Source organism: Corvus cornix, chromosome 14 (genome assembly GCF_000738735.6).
Source record: "Corvus cornix cornix isolate S_Up_H32 chromosome 14, ASM73873v5, whole genome shotgun sequence".
NCBI lineage: Eukaryota > Metazoa > Chordata > Aves > Passeriformes > Corvidae > Corvus > Corvus cornix.
The window spans coordinates 14,004,825-14,024,982 of NC_046344.1; the positions used below are offsets into that span (position 1 = coordinate 14,004,825).

General features: G+C 53.5%; 3 protein-coding genes across 10 annotated transcripts in view; all 3 read right to left on the reverse strand.

The window, feature by feature from the left end:
* Positions 1-117: 117 nt before the first annotated feature.
* On the reverse strand, positions 118-9,938 carry HMOX2 (heme oxygenase 2). Of its 3 annotated transcripts, none has more exons than XM_039560688.1 (6): positions 9,852-9,938; positions 4,615-4,717; positions 2,782-2,899; positions 2,035-2,526; positions 959-1,079; positions 118-877 (listed from the first exon to the last, which is right to left on the reverse strand). In XM_039560688.1, exons 2-6 carry the CDS (start codon positions 4,692-4,694, stop codon positions 753-755), a joined length of 936 nt encoding a protein of 311 aa, XP_039416622.1. In that variant the 5' UTR covers positions 4,695-4,717; positions 9,852-9,938; the 3' UTR covers positions 118-752. The 3 variants fall into 3 exon arrangements, with proteins under 3 accessions (XP_039416622.1, XP_039416620.1, XP_039416621.1); XM_039560686.1 differs by lacking the exon at positions 9,852-9,938 and adding an exon at positions 9,193-9,350; XM_039560687.1 differs by lacking the exon at positions 9,852-9,938 and adding an exon at positions 9,187-9,350.
* A 141-nt stretch (positions 9,939-10,079) lies between these two features.
* LOC104684957 (zinc finger protein 436-like) lies at positions 10,080-14,365 on the reverse strand. 2 transcript variants are annotated; one of them, XM_039560684.1, is made up of 3 exons: positions 14,193-14,365; positions 13,716-13,825; positions 10,080-11,302 (listed from the first exon to the last, which is right to left on the reverse strand). In XM_039560684.1, exon 3 carries the CDS (start codon positions 11,098-11,100, stop codon positions 10,102-10,104), a length of 999 nt encoding a protein of 332 aa, XP_039416618.1. In that variant the 5' UTR covers positions 11,101-11,302; positions 13,716-13,825; positions 14,193-14,365; the 3' UTR covers positions 10,080-10,101. The 2 variants fall into 2 exon arrangements, with proteins under 2 accessions (XP_039416618.1, XP_039416619.1); XM_039560685.1 differs by lacking the exon at positions 14,193-14,365 and having other exon boundaries at positions 13,716-14,065.
* A 3,735-nt stretch (positions 14,366-18,100) lies between these two features.
* SLX4 (SLX4 structure-specific endonuclease subunit) overlaps positions 18,101-20,158 on the reverse strand; it is a 29,329-nt gene continuing 27,271 nt past the window's right edge. For all 5 annotated transcript variants that reach the window (XM_039560683.1, XM_039560682.1, XM_039560681.1 and 2 more), the window contains one exon: positions 18,101-19,585. In XM_039560683.1, coding sequence (XP_039416617.1) covers positions 19,225-19,585 — 361 coding nt within the window. In that variant the 3' untranslated portion in view covers positions 18,101-19,224. The remainder of the gene's footprint in view (positions 19,586-20,158) is intronic.

Sequence of the window (20,158 nt, forward strand, 5' to 3'; positions counted from 1 at the left end):
CAGGACTTCCTCAGGGACTGCATGAGTCAGAGACAAGTGAAACAGTGTGGGACTCTGCACTCCTCCCATTAGCCCCCTCCCCATTCTCACAGTGATACGCTTTTGGCTTCCCCCAGCTACAGCATTGCAACTTTTTATTCCAGTCAAGGAAAAATAACCAACAACCAACCCTCAACCCCAAAGTTGCACAATATACATCTGTCACCTCCATACCCGACCATGGTCCTGCCCCCAGCCCCAGGGAGCTCCCTCCAACCGGAGTCAGACAGTTCCTAGGACATCCCTCCACACAGGACACTCCTTTGAGATAACAGCCCCATGGCACAGCCTCAGCTCTCAGGGTAGGAAGGCAAGTGCTCGTCGCTTGAAATGCTGATGACATTCTGCAGTTGCAACCCAGGGTGGGAAACTCCCTCCAGACACTGCTCCAGGGATGGAGATGAAAAGCCAAGCATGTGAAGCCTTTGCCAGGACAGGACAGGACATCTCTAGCCTTAAAAGCTGCCCCAGCCTGGGCAGGGCAGTGATGCAGTGGAATCTCCTCACCCCCTCGCACCAGCCAGTCCTGTGCACTAGTCAGCTAAAGACGTTGTGTTACAGCGGTGTGTGAGGAGGCTTGGACAATCCCGCAGGATTCCTGTTTATTTCCTTACTCCCACTCTGCAGCCAACTCACCACCAGCAAGAGAAAGGTCTGAAAACAGGCAGGGCACATCTCTCCCCTTGCCCCCGAGCAGAGCCACACTGTTCCTGTCACAGGATGTACCAGGCTGCAGCTCCTGCTGCCACGGCCACGCAGGCTGCCAGCACCAGCTGCACCAGGGGCTGCCTGGCCAGGCCCACAGCAGCATGGAAGGGGCAGCCAGGGCCTGCCGTGCCTGCAGGACACAGAAAGTACTGTTAGCACTGCCCGTCCTGTGCCACACGCCCATGGCAGCTCTCTCGTTGCCACCACCTACCCAGTTTGTCTGCATAGTAAGGGCATTTGCGGATGTCTCCTTTTCCGTCATGGACTGGAAAGCCTCCATCTTGGGCTTCTTCTGCCAGCGACCTGCCAATCTTGTCCAGCTCATCAAACACCTGCAAGGGGTAACAGTGAGCATGTGAAGCAGGCAGAGCTAGGCAGCTCTCAGCCAGACCCCTGGAATCATCTGGAGAACAAGCAAGCACCACTCCTCCTTCCCTGTCCCCAGACACCTTTCAGGGCATCCACTGCAAACCTGTGGTGACACCTGACACACACTGCAACTCCAGGAAGGCACAGCCCATCCCAAGAGCATCCAGTCAGGAGTGAGGCAGCACCACCCTGCTGCTCACTTCCCAGCCTGCTGTGGGTGGGAGTGTGAGGCAACAGGCTCTCCCCTCCCTGCTGCAGACCCTTGGAGGATCCCAGCTCCTGCAGTGGTCAGGCAGCCGCTCTCACTGCCATGGGATTCCATAAGGATCCTGACAAAGGAGCCAACCACACCTCACCATGTTTCTGGCCAGTTTAAATCACACTGACCTGCTACAAGCACAAGATTAAAACTTCCATCCAGTAGCTAAATCTGTGTTCATTCCCTGGGGCAAGCAGCAGCTCAGTCAGGTTTGATGAGAGGCAAATGCTATGGGAGGAACAGGAGGCTCCAGACATTTCTGACCACAGAGCAACAAGTCAGACCTGAGACAGGAGATGAATTGTCACCAGGGTGATGCAACACACTCAAAGTTTGAGGCTGTCTTGGCCCAAGAGCTCTGCTCCCCTCCCTGCTTCGCAGCCACACAGCCCATGGGAATCTTGAAGTCATACTAATTTTGCCTTAATCAAAGGGCTTGGCTGTGGTGTTGGAGAATGGGAGGAATTCCTGCCTGACAGCAGCTCCAGAAGCTAGTGAAAGAGCTAGTTCAACTAGAATCCCAACTCCTCAAGGAGGGGCTGTGGTGGTCTCAGCCCCAGACCACTGCCTGGGTGAGTGGTATGCCTGAATTAACCTGGGCCAGACCTAAAAAGCTGCAGCACCTACACATACAGGAGTTCAAGGGATTTGTTTAGTACCTGCATGTTAAATCTGAAGGCTTTGTTGGCCTCTTCCACGATCCTTTCCTTGGTGTTCTTGTCGAAGTCCAGAGCATTCATTCTTGCCCTATAAAGCTGCTTGAACTTCTGTGCATTGGAAATGTTGTCAAACACGTAGAATTGGATCCCTTCCTCAGTACTGGGCAACTTCAGGGCCCTCTGGGCTACCTTCTTCAGCACCTGGCCACCTGAGAGGTCCCCCATGTAGCGTGTGTAAGCATGAGCCACCAGAAGCTCTGGCTCGTGTTGTCCCACATGATGGATTCTGTCCACATACTGCTGAGTTGCCTCTGAACACTGGATCTTTTCTTTCCAGTCTTCTCCATAGAAATATTTGAGGTCTTTGGCCAACGCTTCTCTCCGGTGAAGCTCTACGGGGAAATACAGAGGAGCAAAGACTGGGTTGTTCTTGTTGCGATCCATCTCCTCTTCCAGAGCAGAGTAGGTGAAGTGCAGGGCCACGGTGGCCAGCTATGGACAGAGCACAGCTCATGTGAGAAGCTGGTCACTAGATGGGCACAGCTCATCTCATGACTACTCCTGCATGGAATTGGGGTAAACAAGAGGAAACCCCCAGGCCCGGCACAAAACCAGCAGGCACTGCTGGAAGGAGCAAAGGCTCTGCTCTATCTACCGCCCTAACACCCCCAGGGCTGTGGGGCTCTGCCTTGAGTCTGCATCAGTCACTGGGTACATCAAAGAGATGGGGAGCAGAGCAACACTCACCTTGAAGAGCTCCTTCTTGATCCGCCCCTTCAGGAAGTCCTTGACAAACTGAGTGTTCTCCGCACGGTCGTGCGATTCCTTTGTCCCCTCCTTCAGCAGCTCTGAAAGGTCCATGGGGCTGCAGGCAAACAGGAGAGCTCCTTTCACCCCGCTGCCACACACAGCAATGAGTTTATCCCTGCTGTGTTTGGAGGGATCTCCCACTCTCTACCATCCCAGTTCAGAGAATATAAAAGCTGGGACCCTCAGGCCACCCCACAGGTTGACCTGGCACCTGGCTGGAGGAAGCAGCAGGTTGGCAGCAGCCCATGTGCCAACCATACTCGCCACTCCAAGCAGGCTGGGGCTTACCAGGGGCTCTGGCCCAGGATGCTGAAGCAACTGCCAAGGACCCTCTGATCCCTGCACCATGACTTCTGCTTCTCATCCATGTAGCCCAACAACACTACACAAGCATATGGGGAGCGACTATCAGGGCAGGCTCAAGGGCATGGGGGCCTTGGTGGCATCTGCTGCTGGAGAAGAAAGAAGGCTCAGGTGGGAGCAAATGCATGCACAGGCAGGTCCCCAGCTTTCCCAACTTGGATATCAACTGCTGGAGAAGAGATAAGAGCTGAATGGCAAAACAGGGCAAGAACACCCTTAAAAAGTTCCTTTCTCCCGAATTACACTGGTTTTGCAAGTTTCCACAAGGTGTCTTGTTTTAAAAAGGACCCAAAACATTAAAATCTGTGATTTTAGACTACAGGTACTGCACCTACCTGGACACAGAATCACAGAAAGAACTAGTTTGGAAAAGACCTTTGAAATCATCAAGTCCAACCTATGACCTAACACCTCCTCATCAATTAAACCATGGCACTTAGTGCCACATCCAGTCTTTTTTTAAACACATCCAGGGACAGTGACTCCACCAACTCCCTGGGCAGAAAATTCCAGTGCCCAATCACTGTTTCAGGGAAGAAGTTTTCCTGATGTCTAACCTAAACTTCTCCTGGTGCAGCTTAAGACTGCCTTATCCTCTCGTTCTGTTAGTGGTTGCCTGGGAGAAGAGACCAACCCCCACCTGGCTACAACCAGGTACAGTATCAGGACACTGGTACAGTACCAACACATACACTCACTCAAATCATGTCAAAGCATACCTTATGGATTTTATCACTAGTTTGCTGCAGGTAGCACATTTGTGTTAGCTCTAAGAGAGACTTTGAACACTCCAGACCTACTATGTGTGCCAGGAGAGCCAGGAAACATTAACTCTGCATGAAGCTGAGCCTGTCAAGTCAAAGAAGTCGACCAGCCTGTCTAGGTCTTCTAGGTGACCCTAGTCACCCTTCCTGTTTTCCAAGTCTGAAACCTTGGCTTTTAGAACATGTGTGTGAATTTGTTTTTTAAAGTAACCTCCTAGAAAATGTCCTTGCCTAGACCTGGGTATTCTGCAAAGACAAGAGTTCACCAGAGCTGAGTTCACCTCTGGAGTCAGTTTTCAAAACAAGAAGCTGCTATCACATGAGCCTGCCCAGTAAGCCATGGAAAACTGGCTCCCCTTGGCCAGGAAGACACAAACACAACTGCCAAATAGTTGAAGTGTTTCTGAAATGTAACTTTGATAGTAGAGACTAAAAAAAACTGTTGTCAGCCCTGCCAGATCATTCTTTCCCATCCCTTCCACCCTTACAGTACAGTTTGATTGAAGAGATTTCACAGCACATTTGATTAATCACTTATTGGGGTCCCTCACTTCTTTCAGATGAGAAGGATCACTCCTTTACCTGGAAGATCTCCTGCCCTGCCCAAGGTTGTGTTTGTCCCATTGTGTAGGACAGAACTCACCTGACAGGGTCACCTTCTATTTCCTCATAGCGCAGGATGTCCTCCTCTCCCCCCTCCGGGCTCTCCACGGCTGATGGCATTGGGATCACTGCTGGGGATCAGTCTGAAAAGCAAAATCAGAGAGGGGTTTTCAGGGGAAGCTGCCTTAGCAAAGGGATGGGTGCGAAATGCTGAACAGTCCAGAAAGGAGCTCTCTGAGCAGCTCCACCAGGCAGGGCAGCGAGGAGCAGCCTCTGGCTGTTTCCACCTCACACCAGGCACTTCCAAGGAAGCAGATTTGCCTGTTCAGTTCAGCTACCTCAGGTGAGCCTCAACACTGACACCCAGTTCACAAAACATTAACCTCAGAGGAGACCTACAGCACAGCAGCCTGCATTCCATTTCCCAGTTCAGGATGGCTCCTGGCTGAAGATGAGACCTCCATGTTGGGAACCTGCACTGGACTTGTGAGCTGGCTGCTTTCCCCTGGTGCTACCAAATATTTCCCCAATGTCACACTCCAAGCAGAGTAACTGGAAAGGGAAGCCGCTCTCCTTCACTCAGGAGGAAGAACAAGCTACATTTCCACAGCAGTACAAAGCTTCCCTGGAAGAGAGTAGTGAATTAGGCCAGCTGAGTGCTGAAGTCAGGGAGCTCACATGGGAAACAAGAACATTCCCTGTGACAGAATAGAGGAACTTCCAAAGCAGGGGCAGATTTCACTGCTCTGCCTTTCCTGAGCCACTCTCCAAGCAGAGTGAGCTGCAGACAGCTCCTGCTCCCACTCACACCCTCCTCTCCTGCCTGGCAGAGTTTACTTCAAATCCCACAAGTAATTGGGTTTCCCCTCCTCTTTTGCAAAAGGAAATAAAATCTCCTTTAATGTAACAAGATGCATAAGCCTTACCCAGAGGCAGGACCAAGACACACCTGGATTACATTGGCTGAGCACAGAAATCCAGGAATCTCATTTATAAAATGGACCTGTAATCAGCTTTGTGCAGAGCAACACCACCACCTTACAGGCAGCCTTGGGACCAAGGAGCTAAGCTGATGCTGGCTCTTCACTCACCAAGAGAACAACCCTCATGCTCCCCCACTTCAGTTCAGCCCCCCTTGCCAGGCTGCATCCATGGATTCACTGCTCAGCCCACGGCTGGGGATTGGAAGAACCAACAAGCAGCTGCCTCGAGCTTGTCAGCACAGGCACAGCAGCTGCTGGGCCCCAACTCACACGAGCACACCAGTTACAAATCAATTGCTTTCCAGTTCCTCACCCCAGAGTTTCTAAGCCCTGTTTCACAGCCACCCTCAGTGCTCTTCACACTCCAACCAGGAACTGGGGCTGAGCCCCATCCTCAGGTGCAGCACAAGGCTCCCCCCAGCTCAGGCACAGCACCTGGTCTGGGGGACTCGTCACCAGGTGAAGGTTTTCCCTGTGATCACACAGTCTTTATGTTCCCTGGGACAGAGTCTTCCCCGAGGGAAGACAGACCAAATGCATTATTTTGTGATGCCAGGACCCCAGGGCTGGGACAGAAGTCCTTCAGGGTCATTTGGGATGGCAGCCCTACATTCTCATCACCCCTCCCTTGACATGGCATGGTGCAGCCTCTCCACCCACCCCAGGATAAAGGTCAGGGCAGAAACCAGCTTCAGGTGCTGTACTGCCTATGTGATCACTCACTAGGCAGCTCAACTCAAGGACACATCTTCACTTCTCACACAGCTTCAGATGTTGGGAAATGCCCACTGTGGGGAAGGGACATCAAAGCACAGAGGCAAATGACCCACCTGAGCTCAGTCAGGAGCCTGTTGTGGGTACAGGAGGAAGAGCCCACTGGCCTCCTGCCAAGGCAGATCACCAGCTCTGTGACACCCTGCCTGCTTGCTCTGCTCATGGCAGGCCAGGACCTTCTCAAGAGCTGCAAATTCCAAAAGGAAACTAGACAAACTAGTTCCAACTTATCTTATACTCCCAGAAAGCTGGAATCCTGGAGGTGAGGTGTGCTGTCTCCACACACCTGCAACAGCCACCGGTACAAAGCAGCAGGTGAGAGCAGAGCTACAGAGCACCTGAGCACCACTGATCCCTTGAGAGAGGCCTGGAGGCTGACACCAAACCCAGTCCAAAGGAACACAGCAGATCAGGCCTCAGAAAGTAGTGGTCAACAGCAGCAATGGCTCAAGGCTCCCAATGGCCAGACACAGATGGCCCTGAGATCATCACATCTGCTCACCCATCAGAGCCTCCACTCCCACCCCACCCCCTGAGCATGCTCATGTTCACACAGCAACTCGGTTCTCCATGTCACACAGGGGACCCTGTGGGGTCTCAGGAGCCTTCACCCAGCCCTGTTACTAGTGTTACAGAAGCACAACTAATGGGAATGGTGGATGACTGTCCCAGGAGCACTGTCTGCTGTTGGGAGCAGGGATTAGCATCCAAAAAGTCATTGAAGGCCCTTGGTGCACTCTCAGACTTTTATCTCCCCTAGTGGGTTTTGCAGGGCTCAGCCTGACAAGTTCCTCCCCATGGCAGTGGGCAGGGCAGTGGTAACACCAGTCCCTGTAGCCCCAGGCGAGGGCAGAACACGTGCAGGAAAACGCGGACACTCAGATTTTTCCTGATACAGTCTCTAGCACAGACACCTCCCCAACAAGACGAGTCAGCACAAACCAACCCCATCCTTCCCAGTGCTGGATTATTGCAGAACTGGGAGGAAAGGCAATCAGAGCCACTGTGTCTCATACCACCACACACCGTCTCTTTTACTCAAAAACTGGCAACTGCAAGCCCCAGTCTGTGGTCACAGCCCTGGTTTCTCTGCTCCTCTGAAAGGGGGCATGTCCCACACACCAAGGAGGAGGCTCAGGCAGCTGCCACCTCCTCTGCAGAGGCTGGAATGTCATATCATTTGCTGCAGGGAGCTCAGCTCATCCAGGACCTGGCTGCTGTTCAGGGTAAACATGTACCTCCCAGTGCCCAGACAGAGCCTTCCTGGGAGCAATCCAACAGCTACCAGCTGGGATAGCAGGGCTGGAGAGTGGGGAGGAGGTTTGGTACAGAACACCTCAGCATTCCAAACAGCTCTTTCCCAGGGACTGTTCAAATCCCCTGAGAAAGCACCTCTACCTCATCTAGATTTGTGCAGTTCGTCCCTACACACATCTCCTCACCCAGCTGCACAGCTGTTCTTTTCAGGGTAGGAAGACATTTAATCCCAATAATCCCATGCCTTTTGAAGGAAGAAGCCACTGCTGCTGCAGGGAAGGAGGACTGGAAGTCCTGGCTCTACTTGGGCACTCTAGGAGAAGTTTGGCAACTCACAAACACCCAGGCAGTACAGAGTTCATATCTGCTGTTTAACTTTTATGCAACTTCAAGGCATTTCCCCACACACAGAGCTCAGAGTGTGTTTGGACCTACCTGACCATCACTGCAGCGGAAACAAACCTCAGAACTCCAGGCCTAGAGGCTTGAAGAATCATCCCAGAGGTTACCTGGCAATCCCAGCAGGAGAGATTCTCATCTCCTTCTGAGGGGGATTTGGCACTGACTGCTGCTGGAAATGAAGCCTCACAGACTAAATTACCGCATTACCTGATCCCAGGTAGGTTGAAGATTTCACCTAGACACAGTCTAAATTTAGGCAGTAATTCAAGTCTGAGACACTTCTAGCAGTGCACACACAAATGTTACTTTTGTCTTCCAGAGCTGCAGCCCAGCACCTCAACAAACTGACCAAAGGAAGCTCCTGGTGAGCTCAAAGACCTTGTTCAGTTCTGCCCTTTAGTGGTGGCCCTTGTGTCAGGCAGCCCATCAAGAACCTATTTTCTCACCCTGGCTATGAGAACAGCCAAGGGGCAAGTCAGGGTTGGATCTCGGGTGAGAAAGAACACATTGTGACAGACACACGATTATACCGAACAGCCCTTGCTCTGGGGAGAGCCAGCGCTTGCCCTGCCTGTCCCAGCACGCCGCCAGCTGTGCCCAGGACGTGCCAAGCAGCGCCAGTGACGGGCACTTAGGGCTGATCTGTGCAATGCAGAGGCTTGAATAGGACAACTGCCAATAGCAGAAAAGGAGGGACAGCAACAGCCCTTTGCTCTCCAAGCGCTTCTCTGAGCTCAGCGGGGCCAAGGAAAGCCAAGCGGCCCCGTCACCACCGGGAGCACGCAGCGCAGGGCTCTTGTCCCCGAAGCCCCGGGCGTCGCTCACGAGCAGCCGCGCAGAGCCACTGCGGGGCTCTGGGGCCTCCAGTGCTGGCACACGCCCCCGGAGACACAGGGCAGGATCAGGGAGGGCTGACAAGGGCCGGCCCGGCAGGTTGGCAGCGCCCAGCCCCGCACGGGCACACGGCTCGTGGGCGGGAGTTGTGGGCCCGGGCGTCCCGGGCCGGGACAGGGCGGTCATGTCAGCCGCGACAGCCCCGGCGGTCCGCGGCAGGGAAACAAGGTTCTGAGGCGGTCCAGGAGGGCTTCCCGGCCCACCCGCCGCCGGAGCGGCCAGAGCCCCGCAGCGTGAGTCCCACGGGAGGGGAGGGCCCGCGGGCCCGGCCGCGCTGCCACGGGGACGCGCCGCGCACTCACCGCTACCGCTGCCGCTGCCACCGCCGCCCTCAGCCCCAGCCCGAGACAAAGGCCCCGCGCGGCCGGCCGGGATTTATTGGCGAGAGGTCACCGCGCGGCCAATCAGGAGCCGCGCTCGGCACGCGCCGGCCATTGGTGAAGGCGGCGAGGGTCCCCCTCTGGAGGCGGCCGGCGCGCGCGGCCGCGCACACGCCGAAGCCGCCAATTGGTGGAGGCGGCCGAGACGTCACTCTGACCACGCCCCCCCGCTCACCTGGCCGGTGCCAGGCAAGGCCCCGCCCCCGGAGGGCCGGCCCGAGCGCAAATCCGCGCATGCGCAAGCGCCGCGCCCGGACGGGAGGAAACGGCGGCGGAGAAGGAAAGAGGGCGGCAGCGCTGCGGCACCGGCGGCTTTATTGGCGGCTGCAGCAACCGCACCCAGCGCAGCTGCCGCCCCACAGCCCCTGTAGGGCCGGAGGGACACACGGACAGCCAGCGCGGGGGGCTGAGGGCACCCGGCCTTGGGCTTCTTTATGCTGCGGCCCCAGCCCGCGGGCTGAGGGAGGGAGCTCAGCGCCTCTGAACACAGAGATCAGGAGCTTTTGTTGACTGAGTGTTGCGGGCTCTAAGATGGTCTGTGTGCTTCACTCTATTAATTGTCCAGATGTGGGCACAGAGTCATTTACCTTCCTCTGAAATACACCAAGCACATTCCAGCCTTTTCAAAGCACTTCTTTCTCTCACAAGAGCTTTCCCTCCGAACACCACCAACTTCCCCTGCTGTGTCCACGCTCCTCTCCAGACCTCCAGCTCTTCGCACTGACTCTCCCCTATTTGCACTTTTCTCCTTTAGGACTCGTTCTCCTAAAAGAAAGTGCCTTCCCACCCTGCGAGCAGGGCAGTCAATGGAGCGAACGGAGACACCGGGATCGGACCCTAGGGCTCCACCGCCCTGTGGACGTGCCGGTGCCTCAGGAGCGCGGAGCTCACGGCGAAGCCCCTCCCGCAGTCGGCACAGGCGTAGGGCCGCTCGCCGGTGTGGGTGCGGCGGTGCTGGGCGAGGTGCGCGCTCTGCCTGAAGCTGTGCCCACAGTCAGCACAAGCGTACGGCCGCTCCCCGCTGTGCACCCGCCAGTGCCGCAGCAGGGCCGACCTCCACAGGAAGCTCTTCCCGCACTCCGTGCACTCGAAGGGGCGCTCCCCGGTGTGGAAGCGGCGGTGCTGGATGAGGTGGGAGCTCACCGTGAAGCTCTTCCCGCACTCGGAGCACCCGTACGGGCGCTCGCCCGTGTGGAACCGGCGGTGCTGGATGAGGGCCGAGCTCACGCTGAAGCTCTTCCCGCAGTCGGAGCACTTGTAGGGCTTCTCCCCGGTGTGTACCCGCTGGTGTTTCATGAGCTCGGAGCTCTGGCTGAAGCTCTTCCCGCACTCGGTGCAGCCGTAGGGCTTCTCCCCGGTGTGGACGCGCCGGTGCCGCGCCAGGGCCGAGCTCACGCTGAAGCTCCTCCCGCAGCTGCTGCAAGTGTAGGGCCTCTCCCCGGTGTGCACTCGCCGGTGCTGCACCAGCTGGGAGTTCCCAGAGAACCTCTTCCCGCACTCAGCACACCTGAAGGGCTTCTCCCCGGTGTGGGTCACCTGGTGCCGGAGCAGCTTCGAGCTCACGCTGAAGCTCTTTCCACACTCGGAGCACTCGTAGGGCCTCTCTCCCGTGTGGATCCTCTGGTGCTGGATGAGATGGGATCGCTGCCGGAAACGCTCCCCACACTCGGTGCAGGAGAAGGGTTTCTCTCCAGTGTGGATTCTCTGATGCTGGACGAGGTTGGAACTCACACGGAAGCTCTTCCCACAGTCCCCACATATCATCAGTCTCCCCACAGAGGAATTTCTCTGCTGGATAACATCTGGCAGCTTCCTGAAACTTTTCCCACACAGCATCACTCGGCTTTGCCTCTTCTCCAGAGGTCTCTGAACCCTTTCTGACCTGTGTGGGATGACTCGGTCCTGTGCAGGACTCTGGGAATTGTTCTCCTTGGAGAGTCCTGCAAGTGAAACCTCAGGTTTTGCTGGCCCAGGGATGCCTTGGTGGGGATTCTTCTCTTTTTTTGCTCACAATCCCATCTTCAGCTGCAATGAGAATCTGGAGAGAAGTTACAGACAGGAAACTTTAGACAGGGGAAATCAAAAGGGATCAAATTCTAAAAATTCACCAGACTGACTCTTACAGAAAGTTCTGATATTTCCCTCCAAACTACACAGTGCATTTCTCAGTATGTTCACAGGAACAAACCCTGAGAACAGTCCTGTGTGCTCTGACAGAACCTGAATCCACTGAAATTATTGGCATATTAGAGGTAAAAGCTTAGTGCTTGAATGGGAAAGATGGATGCTCTTCTAGGATATCTGAAAAGTTATTAAAAGCTGAATTGGGAGTCACAGAAGTGCCACAAAGAACTGTCCTCCTCAGCAGAACAAATGCAACATCCCTGATCTTTTGCTGCAGAGAGACACTCCCAAAGGAGACGCTGTCCCTAAGGGATGAAATATCAGACACCTCGAACATGGCTTATGCCAGTCTTAAAGGCAGAAGAAAGGCAACTTTATGCTCCCATGGGTGCATGGGAGAGCATGCAGAACTGGGATGAGGAAGTGCTGTCTTGGAGCAGGAGAGTCATGGCAGAACTAAGGAAGGAGAGTCCAGAATTACAGCCTAAATGATAGAAGTACACATTTGATCTTCCTCTTTCTGGCAGGTAAGGAAACATCACAATGTGATTTCACAGTGAACTCCTGAGATGCCTTTTACAGTAGCTTGGTGTGACATTGACATTTCATACAGTTCTCCTTAAAATTGTTCCATGAGAGCAACAGAAACTGGAACTTTGATAGCCATCTGTCTCCAGCTACTCCATCCAGGTGGGATCTGGAGGAAAAGAGAAGGGGGATATCCAAAGACAGCATAAGGACATGAAGCCCTTGCCCTGTGGGTCAGACTTACTGAGCAGGTATTGGAGCTTGGGAAGTTGTTCTGTTGCTGTTGTCTGTAAAGGGCTTGATAAAAATCATGATGACAGGACCTCACTGGAGGTGTTTTAAGTGAAAGGATAATAAGTTCACAATGCTCAGGAATTCATACTGGAAGTGTAAGGCTGAACTGGCAAAAAATTAATAAGCAAACAAGAAAGGAAGAGTGTGGTTCTTCCTCAGCCCATGCCAATTTGGGTTGATGCTCAAGCCACTGATATGCCCAAGACTGCCCTAAGCTCCAAGTCAAGCTCCAGGTAATCAGAGTAAGTGCAGACATTGGGAAAAAACCTAAATATCACCTTAAATGTACCCTTGGATCTCTTTCTCTAGAGAACCCACTTGGGGCTCTTTAGAGATGTCACCAATTTTAGCAAAAGGGAGATCTGGAGTCCAAAGTCATTCCCAGAGACATTCCTCCTTCACCAAAACTGGTAAGGAAACAGCTGCTATGGGATGAATGACCCTCATGAGGTGGGAAGGAAGGGGAAGGGGAGGTGCTTATCATTCTGTTATTCAAAGACTGATTATAAACTCTATCAGAGCCTTATGATACTGACCAACCAGGTGACAGGGGAATGACAGAGGACATTCACTGCACTGTAAACAAAGAAGTGCAGAGGGGAACAGCCTCTCTACCAGGATGAGCCTAGGATGTTCTTGATACCATTCTGGAATAGGCCCTTGGAGTTAGAGCAGATGGATGAAAACTGCAGCTCCTAGGCTCATAAAATAGCCCATCAAATGTTAATGATTATTAGGGAAAAACAGAGAATAAAGAGAATGTAATTGTGCCCTTGCAGCTCAAACCCCACAGCCTGACTGTGTGCAAGGGCAGGGATGGATCCTCCATTTCAGAGAAATTCCAGTAGAGCTGAGGGAGATACAGAGCATGACATGAATAATAAAAGGCACAGAACAGCTTCTGCACTGGAGATAAAGGGTACAGCTGATAGGAGTATTGCAGAAGACTATAAAACCACAAGTGGCCCATGGGGTGGGTGGAGATCCCTCCTGTACCATCTGCTCTGAATTAAGAACAAGTGACATGAAGTGAGCTACTAGAAGGCAGCTTCAAAGCAAACTAAAGAAGGCAGCAACTCAAAAAGCAGCTGAATATGCTGTGGAACTACTGGCTGCAAGCTGTCATGGGTGCTAAAACATGCACAACTTCAGATAGCAAGAAAATACAGAGAGAGCTGTGAGATACTGAGACATTGCATGTCTGCTTCAGGAGTTTCTGAAGTCACAGAGTGTCAGGGCCTGGGAAAGCATCCAGGAACACACCACTGCCTGTCTGCCTTCTCTGGGACCCAGCACTGGCTGCTGCCAGGGATCACTGGGAGGACTGTGGTCCATCCTGGTATCACCAATCCCTTGCATTCTGGTAGGGTCTGGGAATCCTGGAGCAGTTTTTCTCACCGATAGGTTCACAGATGACTGGACAGTGCTGGGTTAATGGTCAGACTCCATGATCTTAGTGAGCTTTTCCCAACCTTAATGATTCTATGATTGTACCATCCACTTACTTGCTGCTCAGCACTGTCTCAGTCTTCCCTCGGTAGGCACGGAGGTGGGAGAACCACAGTTCCTTCTTCTGATGCACGTGGGAAATCATTTCCAGCTCCTTTCAGGGGACCTGCTCCGGGGGGCAGACACGGGACGGCTCAGACGGGCCAGGATTTACCCGACCGAGCAAGGGGCGTCTCTGCGGGGGTACCTGAACCAGGCCCCCTGAACCGCTGCGGACCCGCGGGGAGGGAATGCGGGGCTGCCCAGGTCAGGGGGGCAGCGGCGGGGCCTTCCGGGGGTCCCAGCCCCACCGGGGTCCCGTCCCGGCCCCGCAGCTGTCCCCGATCCAGCCGCGCCGGTGCCCCCGTCCCAGCCCCGCCGCGGTCCCGCCCCAACCCTCCGGTGTCCCCGTCCCAGCCCCGCCGCGGTCCCGCCCCAACCCTCCGGTGTCCCCGTCCCAGCCCCGCCGGGTCCCGGCCCGGCCCCTCACGCACACTCGGCTCCGCTCGGCGGCTCCGCGGCCCCTGAGGCGCGGTCACGTGACGGCCAATGGCGGCGCCGCTGGCGCTGAGGGCGGCCCGGGATGGCGGCGGTCCCGGCCCGCCTGAGGGCTCGGTACCCGTCACCTGCTGCCGTCCCGAGCCTTCCCCCGTGTGCTGGGCGAGCCGCCACGGCCGCCGGACGGTTTCCCTAATTAGGGGACTTTAGTAGGGCTTCAGGCGGGAAGGGAATGCCCACGGAGCCTTCGCCGCAGAGGCTCAGTGAGCAAGACACGATGGCAGCCAGCGCTTTCTGAGAAGAAAATTTCCAGAGGACACCAGAGCAGAACTCTGGAAATCTGTACCTGGGCTTCATGTGCTTCCAGGAGATGGGTGCCCGACCTGGGCACTGTCAGGGGCTGGAGCCACCTAGGTCTTGAAAGTGTTGGGAAGGGAGCAGTGGGATTGTGCTGATCTTGGGCATGAGTTTAAATTCTTAGCAATCACACATGGTTTGGGTTGGAAGGGACCTTAAAACCCATCCCATTCCACCCCCTGCCATGGGCAGGGACACCTTCCACTAGACCAGGTTGCTCCAAGCCCCATGCAATCTGGTCTTGAGCATTCGCAGGGATTTGGAGTCCACATCTTCCCTGGGTAGTCACAGGGATGGCTCTGCCAAAGGCTGCGCCGCCACCTCTGCCAGGCACTCTGTGCTCCATTAGACATCTGACACGCAATGCCTCCAGGAGAAATCTGATACTGGGACGATATGAAAGGCAACCAGCGCATTTGAAACACACTTTCCAAGCAGCTCCAGTCCCCTTGAAGAACTGCAGGAAGAATTACTCTCAGATTTATCCCTTCCACATCTAATCACTGGCACTGTAAGTGTGGATCTGTTGGCCCAGTACAAGGCAAAGGCACTGCAGTCACCACTCTGGGCTTTAAGCATTCTCATATTTTTCAGTTTAACTGGGCCCTCCAAGGGTCTTGACCACGGTGAGGGATCACAGGCATTCATTAAATGCCATTAAACAGGGTGACTGTACACACAGAGCTGTGCCTGTGTAAGAAAACAGCTCTCTTCTCACATGCAGAATTATTTCATAGGCATCTGCAGCACAGCCTTTCAGAGTAAACCTATTTAGGCTGTTTTTTCAGGCAGGAAATGTGACAATACATAAACCACTATGGAGTATCCCAACTCAGTCCCACTGGTCATTTGATTGTCACAGTGAACTTAGAAGCTCACCATGGTGCTCACATGAGACAGAAGCTTTGTGCAATGACAATAACATTTCTTTAATTGAAAAAAACAACTAATACTTTAGTTGAATTTTTTTTTTTTTTTTGGCAGCACTGGAAGTATTAAAAGCAACAGAAGTATAAAAATAGTTTTGGTAACTTAGTACACAGTTGGAAATAAAAAATTGTGACAGTGTATCTTCCAAGATAAAGGAGCATGTATTAGGAAGGTAAAATCCAGGGAAATATCTACAAATCGAATTGCTTGGCAACGCAGTAGCACTGGCAGACGGCAATGCCAGCATTACCTCAGGCAGGCCAGCTTTGCTCAGGGGTTAATGAAGCAGGAGAATGAGATAGGATTCAGATAATTTGCAGTGTATTTCAGACATGTCCTTGTGGTCTTGAAGGCTTCAAAAGGTTTTAAATCCCTTTCTCATAATCTAAGAAAACTTTCAGAATTACATTTTGTCAACTTCAGCAATAAGGAGGCATCAAGGCAAGTGTCTACAATGTAGTCAGCTCCAAACCCTGACAGCAAAGATGTGGCATTAAAATTCAACTCTTTTTTCCTAACATAGTAAAGTGTTTTAAGAAACGATGTGATTTGAATGGTTATAATTTATGTCCACTGAACTGGGATGCTGCATTCAGTGAAGGTAAAGATGTAAAAATTGATCACAAAATCTTTGATTGTGAATATAAGTCTTCCCTAAAACCAGAACAAAAATACTGGGAAGGGATATTCATATTCCCATATTAAGATTGGTTAGTAGGACTGAAGCTTTTCCACATGTGAGGTGTGTACTTGAGAAGTACAGTGAGGGAACAGCATCAACTGGAAGGCCAGTTAAGGCAAGCCCTGTCCTTCTCAAAACAGTCATTGCTTGCAGCCCTTGGTGAGGAAGGTGGGAGAGGAAAAGGGCTGTTTCCCTTCCCCAGCATCCCAACCATCCAAGGTCAGCTGGACTGTATGCCACAGACCCTCCATACCTGCACCAGTGGAGGTTTACACTGGACACTAGAAAGAATTTCTACCCAGAAAGGGTGATTAGATATTGGAATGGGCTGCCCAGGGGGGTGGAGGAGTCACAAATGAGGGAGGTATTTTAGGACAGACTGGATGTGGAGCTCAGTGACAAGGCCCCTTGTCACTAGCAGCCCGTGGCTAGCACAGGGCCACTATGGTCAGTCTGGTTGCCATGGTGGTGATGGGTGACAGGCTGGGCTCAATGATCCCACAGGGCCCTGTTCTGCAGCTGCTCAGAAACACAGATTTAGGAATTTTAGTAGCAATTACAAAGTGAACCAAGTTAAAACCAAAGGCATTGTATTTCCACAACATCCCCTGCCTTCAAAATCAGCAGGACAAGCTGTGCTGAAGAAGTGAAGATGGAAGTGAGAGGGGTGTAAATAGGCACTGCTTGAGAGAGTGGATTGAATCCAGGAATGAGAAGGGTGAAGCATTTCACAGCCTAAAATCAGGGGAGGTTTGGGTTGGACATCAGGAAGAATTTCTTCCCATAAAGCATGATCAGATACTGGAATGGGCTGCCCAGGTGGGTGGTGGATTAACTGTGGTAGGAGGTATCCAAGCAAAGCCTGGGGACACAGGGAGCTGGGATGCGCTTCCCCAGGCCCTGGAGGAGCGGGAGGCCGTGGCGCCAGGGAGGGACGCCATGCTGGTCCTGGAGGCGCTGCCGTGGATCTGCGCAGCCGTGGCCCTGATTCTCAGGGGCTTTTACGTGGGCTGGGTCCTTGTCAGAGGGCTCAGGAGACGCTGGGGAGAGGTGAGGGAGGGGCTGAGGCAGGTGGGCCGGTGCCGGGGCCGCCACGGCCTTGGGCCGGGAGGGTGTGGGGCGAGGGCCGAGGGCCCCTGTGGGGAGCAGAGCTGGGCAGGCCCCGCGGGTGCCTCTGGGGCAGCCCTTCGGCCAAGGCTTTGGCGGAGCTGGGGCTGAGCCCGGCGCTGGGCAGGAACGGGCCCGGCTGAGCCCGGAGCTGCTCTTGCTGCAGCCTCTGCCCGGGGCAGCCCGGCCGGGCCCAGGCTCTCTGTGCAGGAGAGGCCAAGGGCAGCGCCCGAGGGCTCAGCCCCGAGGCCCCTCCGCCCCTCCATCGGGCTCCCTGTGCTGGGTGTTGCAGGCGAAGAGCCAGAGCACCGGGGCCTCTGCACGGCCGTGCTGCCAGGGCCACGGCTGCTCCGAGGAGCTGCTGCAGCTGCTGCTGGAGAACCAGGCCCTGATGAAGATGTCTCTGCTCCAGAGCTCCCGGCAGAGGCCCGTGCCCCGAGGGAGGAGGCGAAGGAACGCTGGCACTCAGAAGAGCAGACTCCACCTCTCGCCTCTCCTCCGACTCCCCAGCCCCAGCTCATCTCTGGGCTTGGTGGACATGGCAGGGAATGTGTGACCAGTGCTGAGCCCGGGCACTGGGACATTCCCGCCCATAGGTGTTAGGAACCCCTTTGTTATTAGGAAATAGGTTTCCAAGAAGTCTTCTCCACCCCCAGTTGAAGTTTTTCAAAGAGTTCAAGTTTAAAAATAGTTGATGTTTTCTTTAGGCATAGGCTTCCCAGTCATGTTCTCACTCTCTAGTTGAAGCTGGGAAGAGTAGTCTAGTTCAATAAAGTTCATGTTTTTTATACATTGATGTGTTTGTTTACTGTTCCATATGAGAATGGACAGGATTTAAATTGTTTATTGTATCAAATCAAAAACAAATACTGTATAAAAAAATTGTATGTCCCACATACATGAAGATATCAGAAATCTGCCCTCTTTTTGTGTTGTGTCCATTTTGTTCAGTGAGCCTTTGCACACTCAGAACTGCCAGAACAGACAAAAGTCAGTTGTTGTTGTGAAGGTCAATATATAAAATATGACAATTTAGGGTCCAAGACTTCCCCAGGAGTCCCAGACACTTTACAACTGGGACCAGTCCAGTTTGGAAGCGGGACTGTTCCAAGCAGTGGGTTTAGCTCAAGCTGTGAGAAGTGCTGAAAAGTTCCAGTGCTCACTTAAATATTTTCTTGAAGACATCTCTGCTGGGGACACACTCAGGCCAGCCCGAGCAGGGAAAAGGGTGCTCAGGAAATGGAGCAGAGGGGTTTGAACACAGATCCCATGGGCAGATGGACACATCCCACTGGATTTTCCAATTGAAAGGGCTTTCCTGAGGCTTCGGGTGTCAGGGGCGCTTTGGGCAGGTGTCGCAAAGGGAACAGAACAAACCCCTGCCCTGTTCTGCAGCCATTTCAGAAACACAGATTTAGGAGTTTTAGTTGAGATTGCCAAGTGAAGCAAGTATAGAAAAAAGGCCTTTTATGTATTTCCACAGCATTCCCTGCCTTAAAAATCAGCAGTGCAAACTGTGCTGAAGAAGTAAATACAGAAGTCACAGGAGTCTAAACAGGCAGTGCTTGACAGTGGATTGAATCCTGGAATGTGAAGGGTGAAGCATTTCACAGCCCAGATCAAGGGAATAGGTCCTGGCAAGTGTCACTGAAGGAAGCACCAGCACAAAGAAAAGTTGGGGACCTAAAATCTATCAGAAAAAATGGAAAGAAAAGGCACCAGAGTCAAATCAGGTGGAAAGAGGTTCCAGGTGAGCTGTGTGCTGAGGGCAGGGCAGCCATGGGGGGTTTGTGCAATCGGAGCAGAGGGCTGGCAATGGGAGTGCAGCTCAGGCCCGTTCACCTGGGATCAGGCCATGAGGAGCAATAGGGCTCCATCCATCACCTGCTGCTGGAGCACCAGCTGGGAATGGACTTTCCAGCCTGGCAGCAAGGCCTCCATGTACAGAATTTTCAGGGGGTAGGAGTGGGCTTCACTTGGTATCGCCTTCTCTGTTTTCTGCTCCCCTTCCTTTTCTGTTCCTTCTCTTTCCGGGCTTTGGCCATGGTAGATGTGATGCACTGAGAATCCAGAAAGTTCAGCAGCTTTGCCTTGGAAATTTTAATGCCATTCTGTTTGAGCTCTGCATGCAGATCAGCCAGCTCGATGGGCTCATAGAAAAGAATCCTGTTGTACAGGGCCGTGTTGGAGCGGATGTAGCACCTTATTGCCTCCAGCTTTTCCTCTTCCCGAGCTGCTGCTTGAGATGCTGGAAACTCCTCTTCCTCCTCCTCAGATGCAAAAGCACAGGTTTCAAATCCATTCACAAAGGAACTAAAAGCAGGATGAAACAGACCAGAGGTCAAGGAAAGAACAGGCCAACAAGGACAGGACCAGAGCTCCCCAAATCCCTTATGATGAAGAACTATGACTTCCCTCTGCAGGATCACAGACCCTGCACTACGAGCACCTACAAAATGAATGAGGCAGAACATGGCAGGGCTTCTGCAAACTGCCCATCCCAGCCAGGACAGTGCTGGTCCTGCTCACCCAGCCCAGAGCTTTATGGTATTTCTGGCTCCTGGCCCTTCCCTCCTGGCAGGCTCAGCCAAGGGGTGCTGTGCCATCCTCTCTTAACTCCAGCTCCAGGTTCTCAGGCAGCACCGAGTGCTCCGTGTCACTGACCTGCAGACCAGGCACACCAGATTTGGGCCTTGCTCATATGCAGCCCTTTTGTGTCCTGAGAATAGTTCAGTGGGAAGTAGACTGAAATCCAGAGCCTGTTTCTTTTGTAGGAGTGTGCTGACCTCCACGTGACACACTCAAGGAGGAGGCAGGGCCACTGTAGGCCACTGGGACACTCACCTCTGTTTACCTCATTCCTACCTCACCTCTGCCCTGCACCAC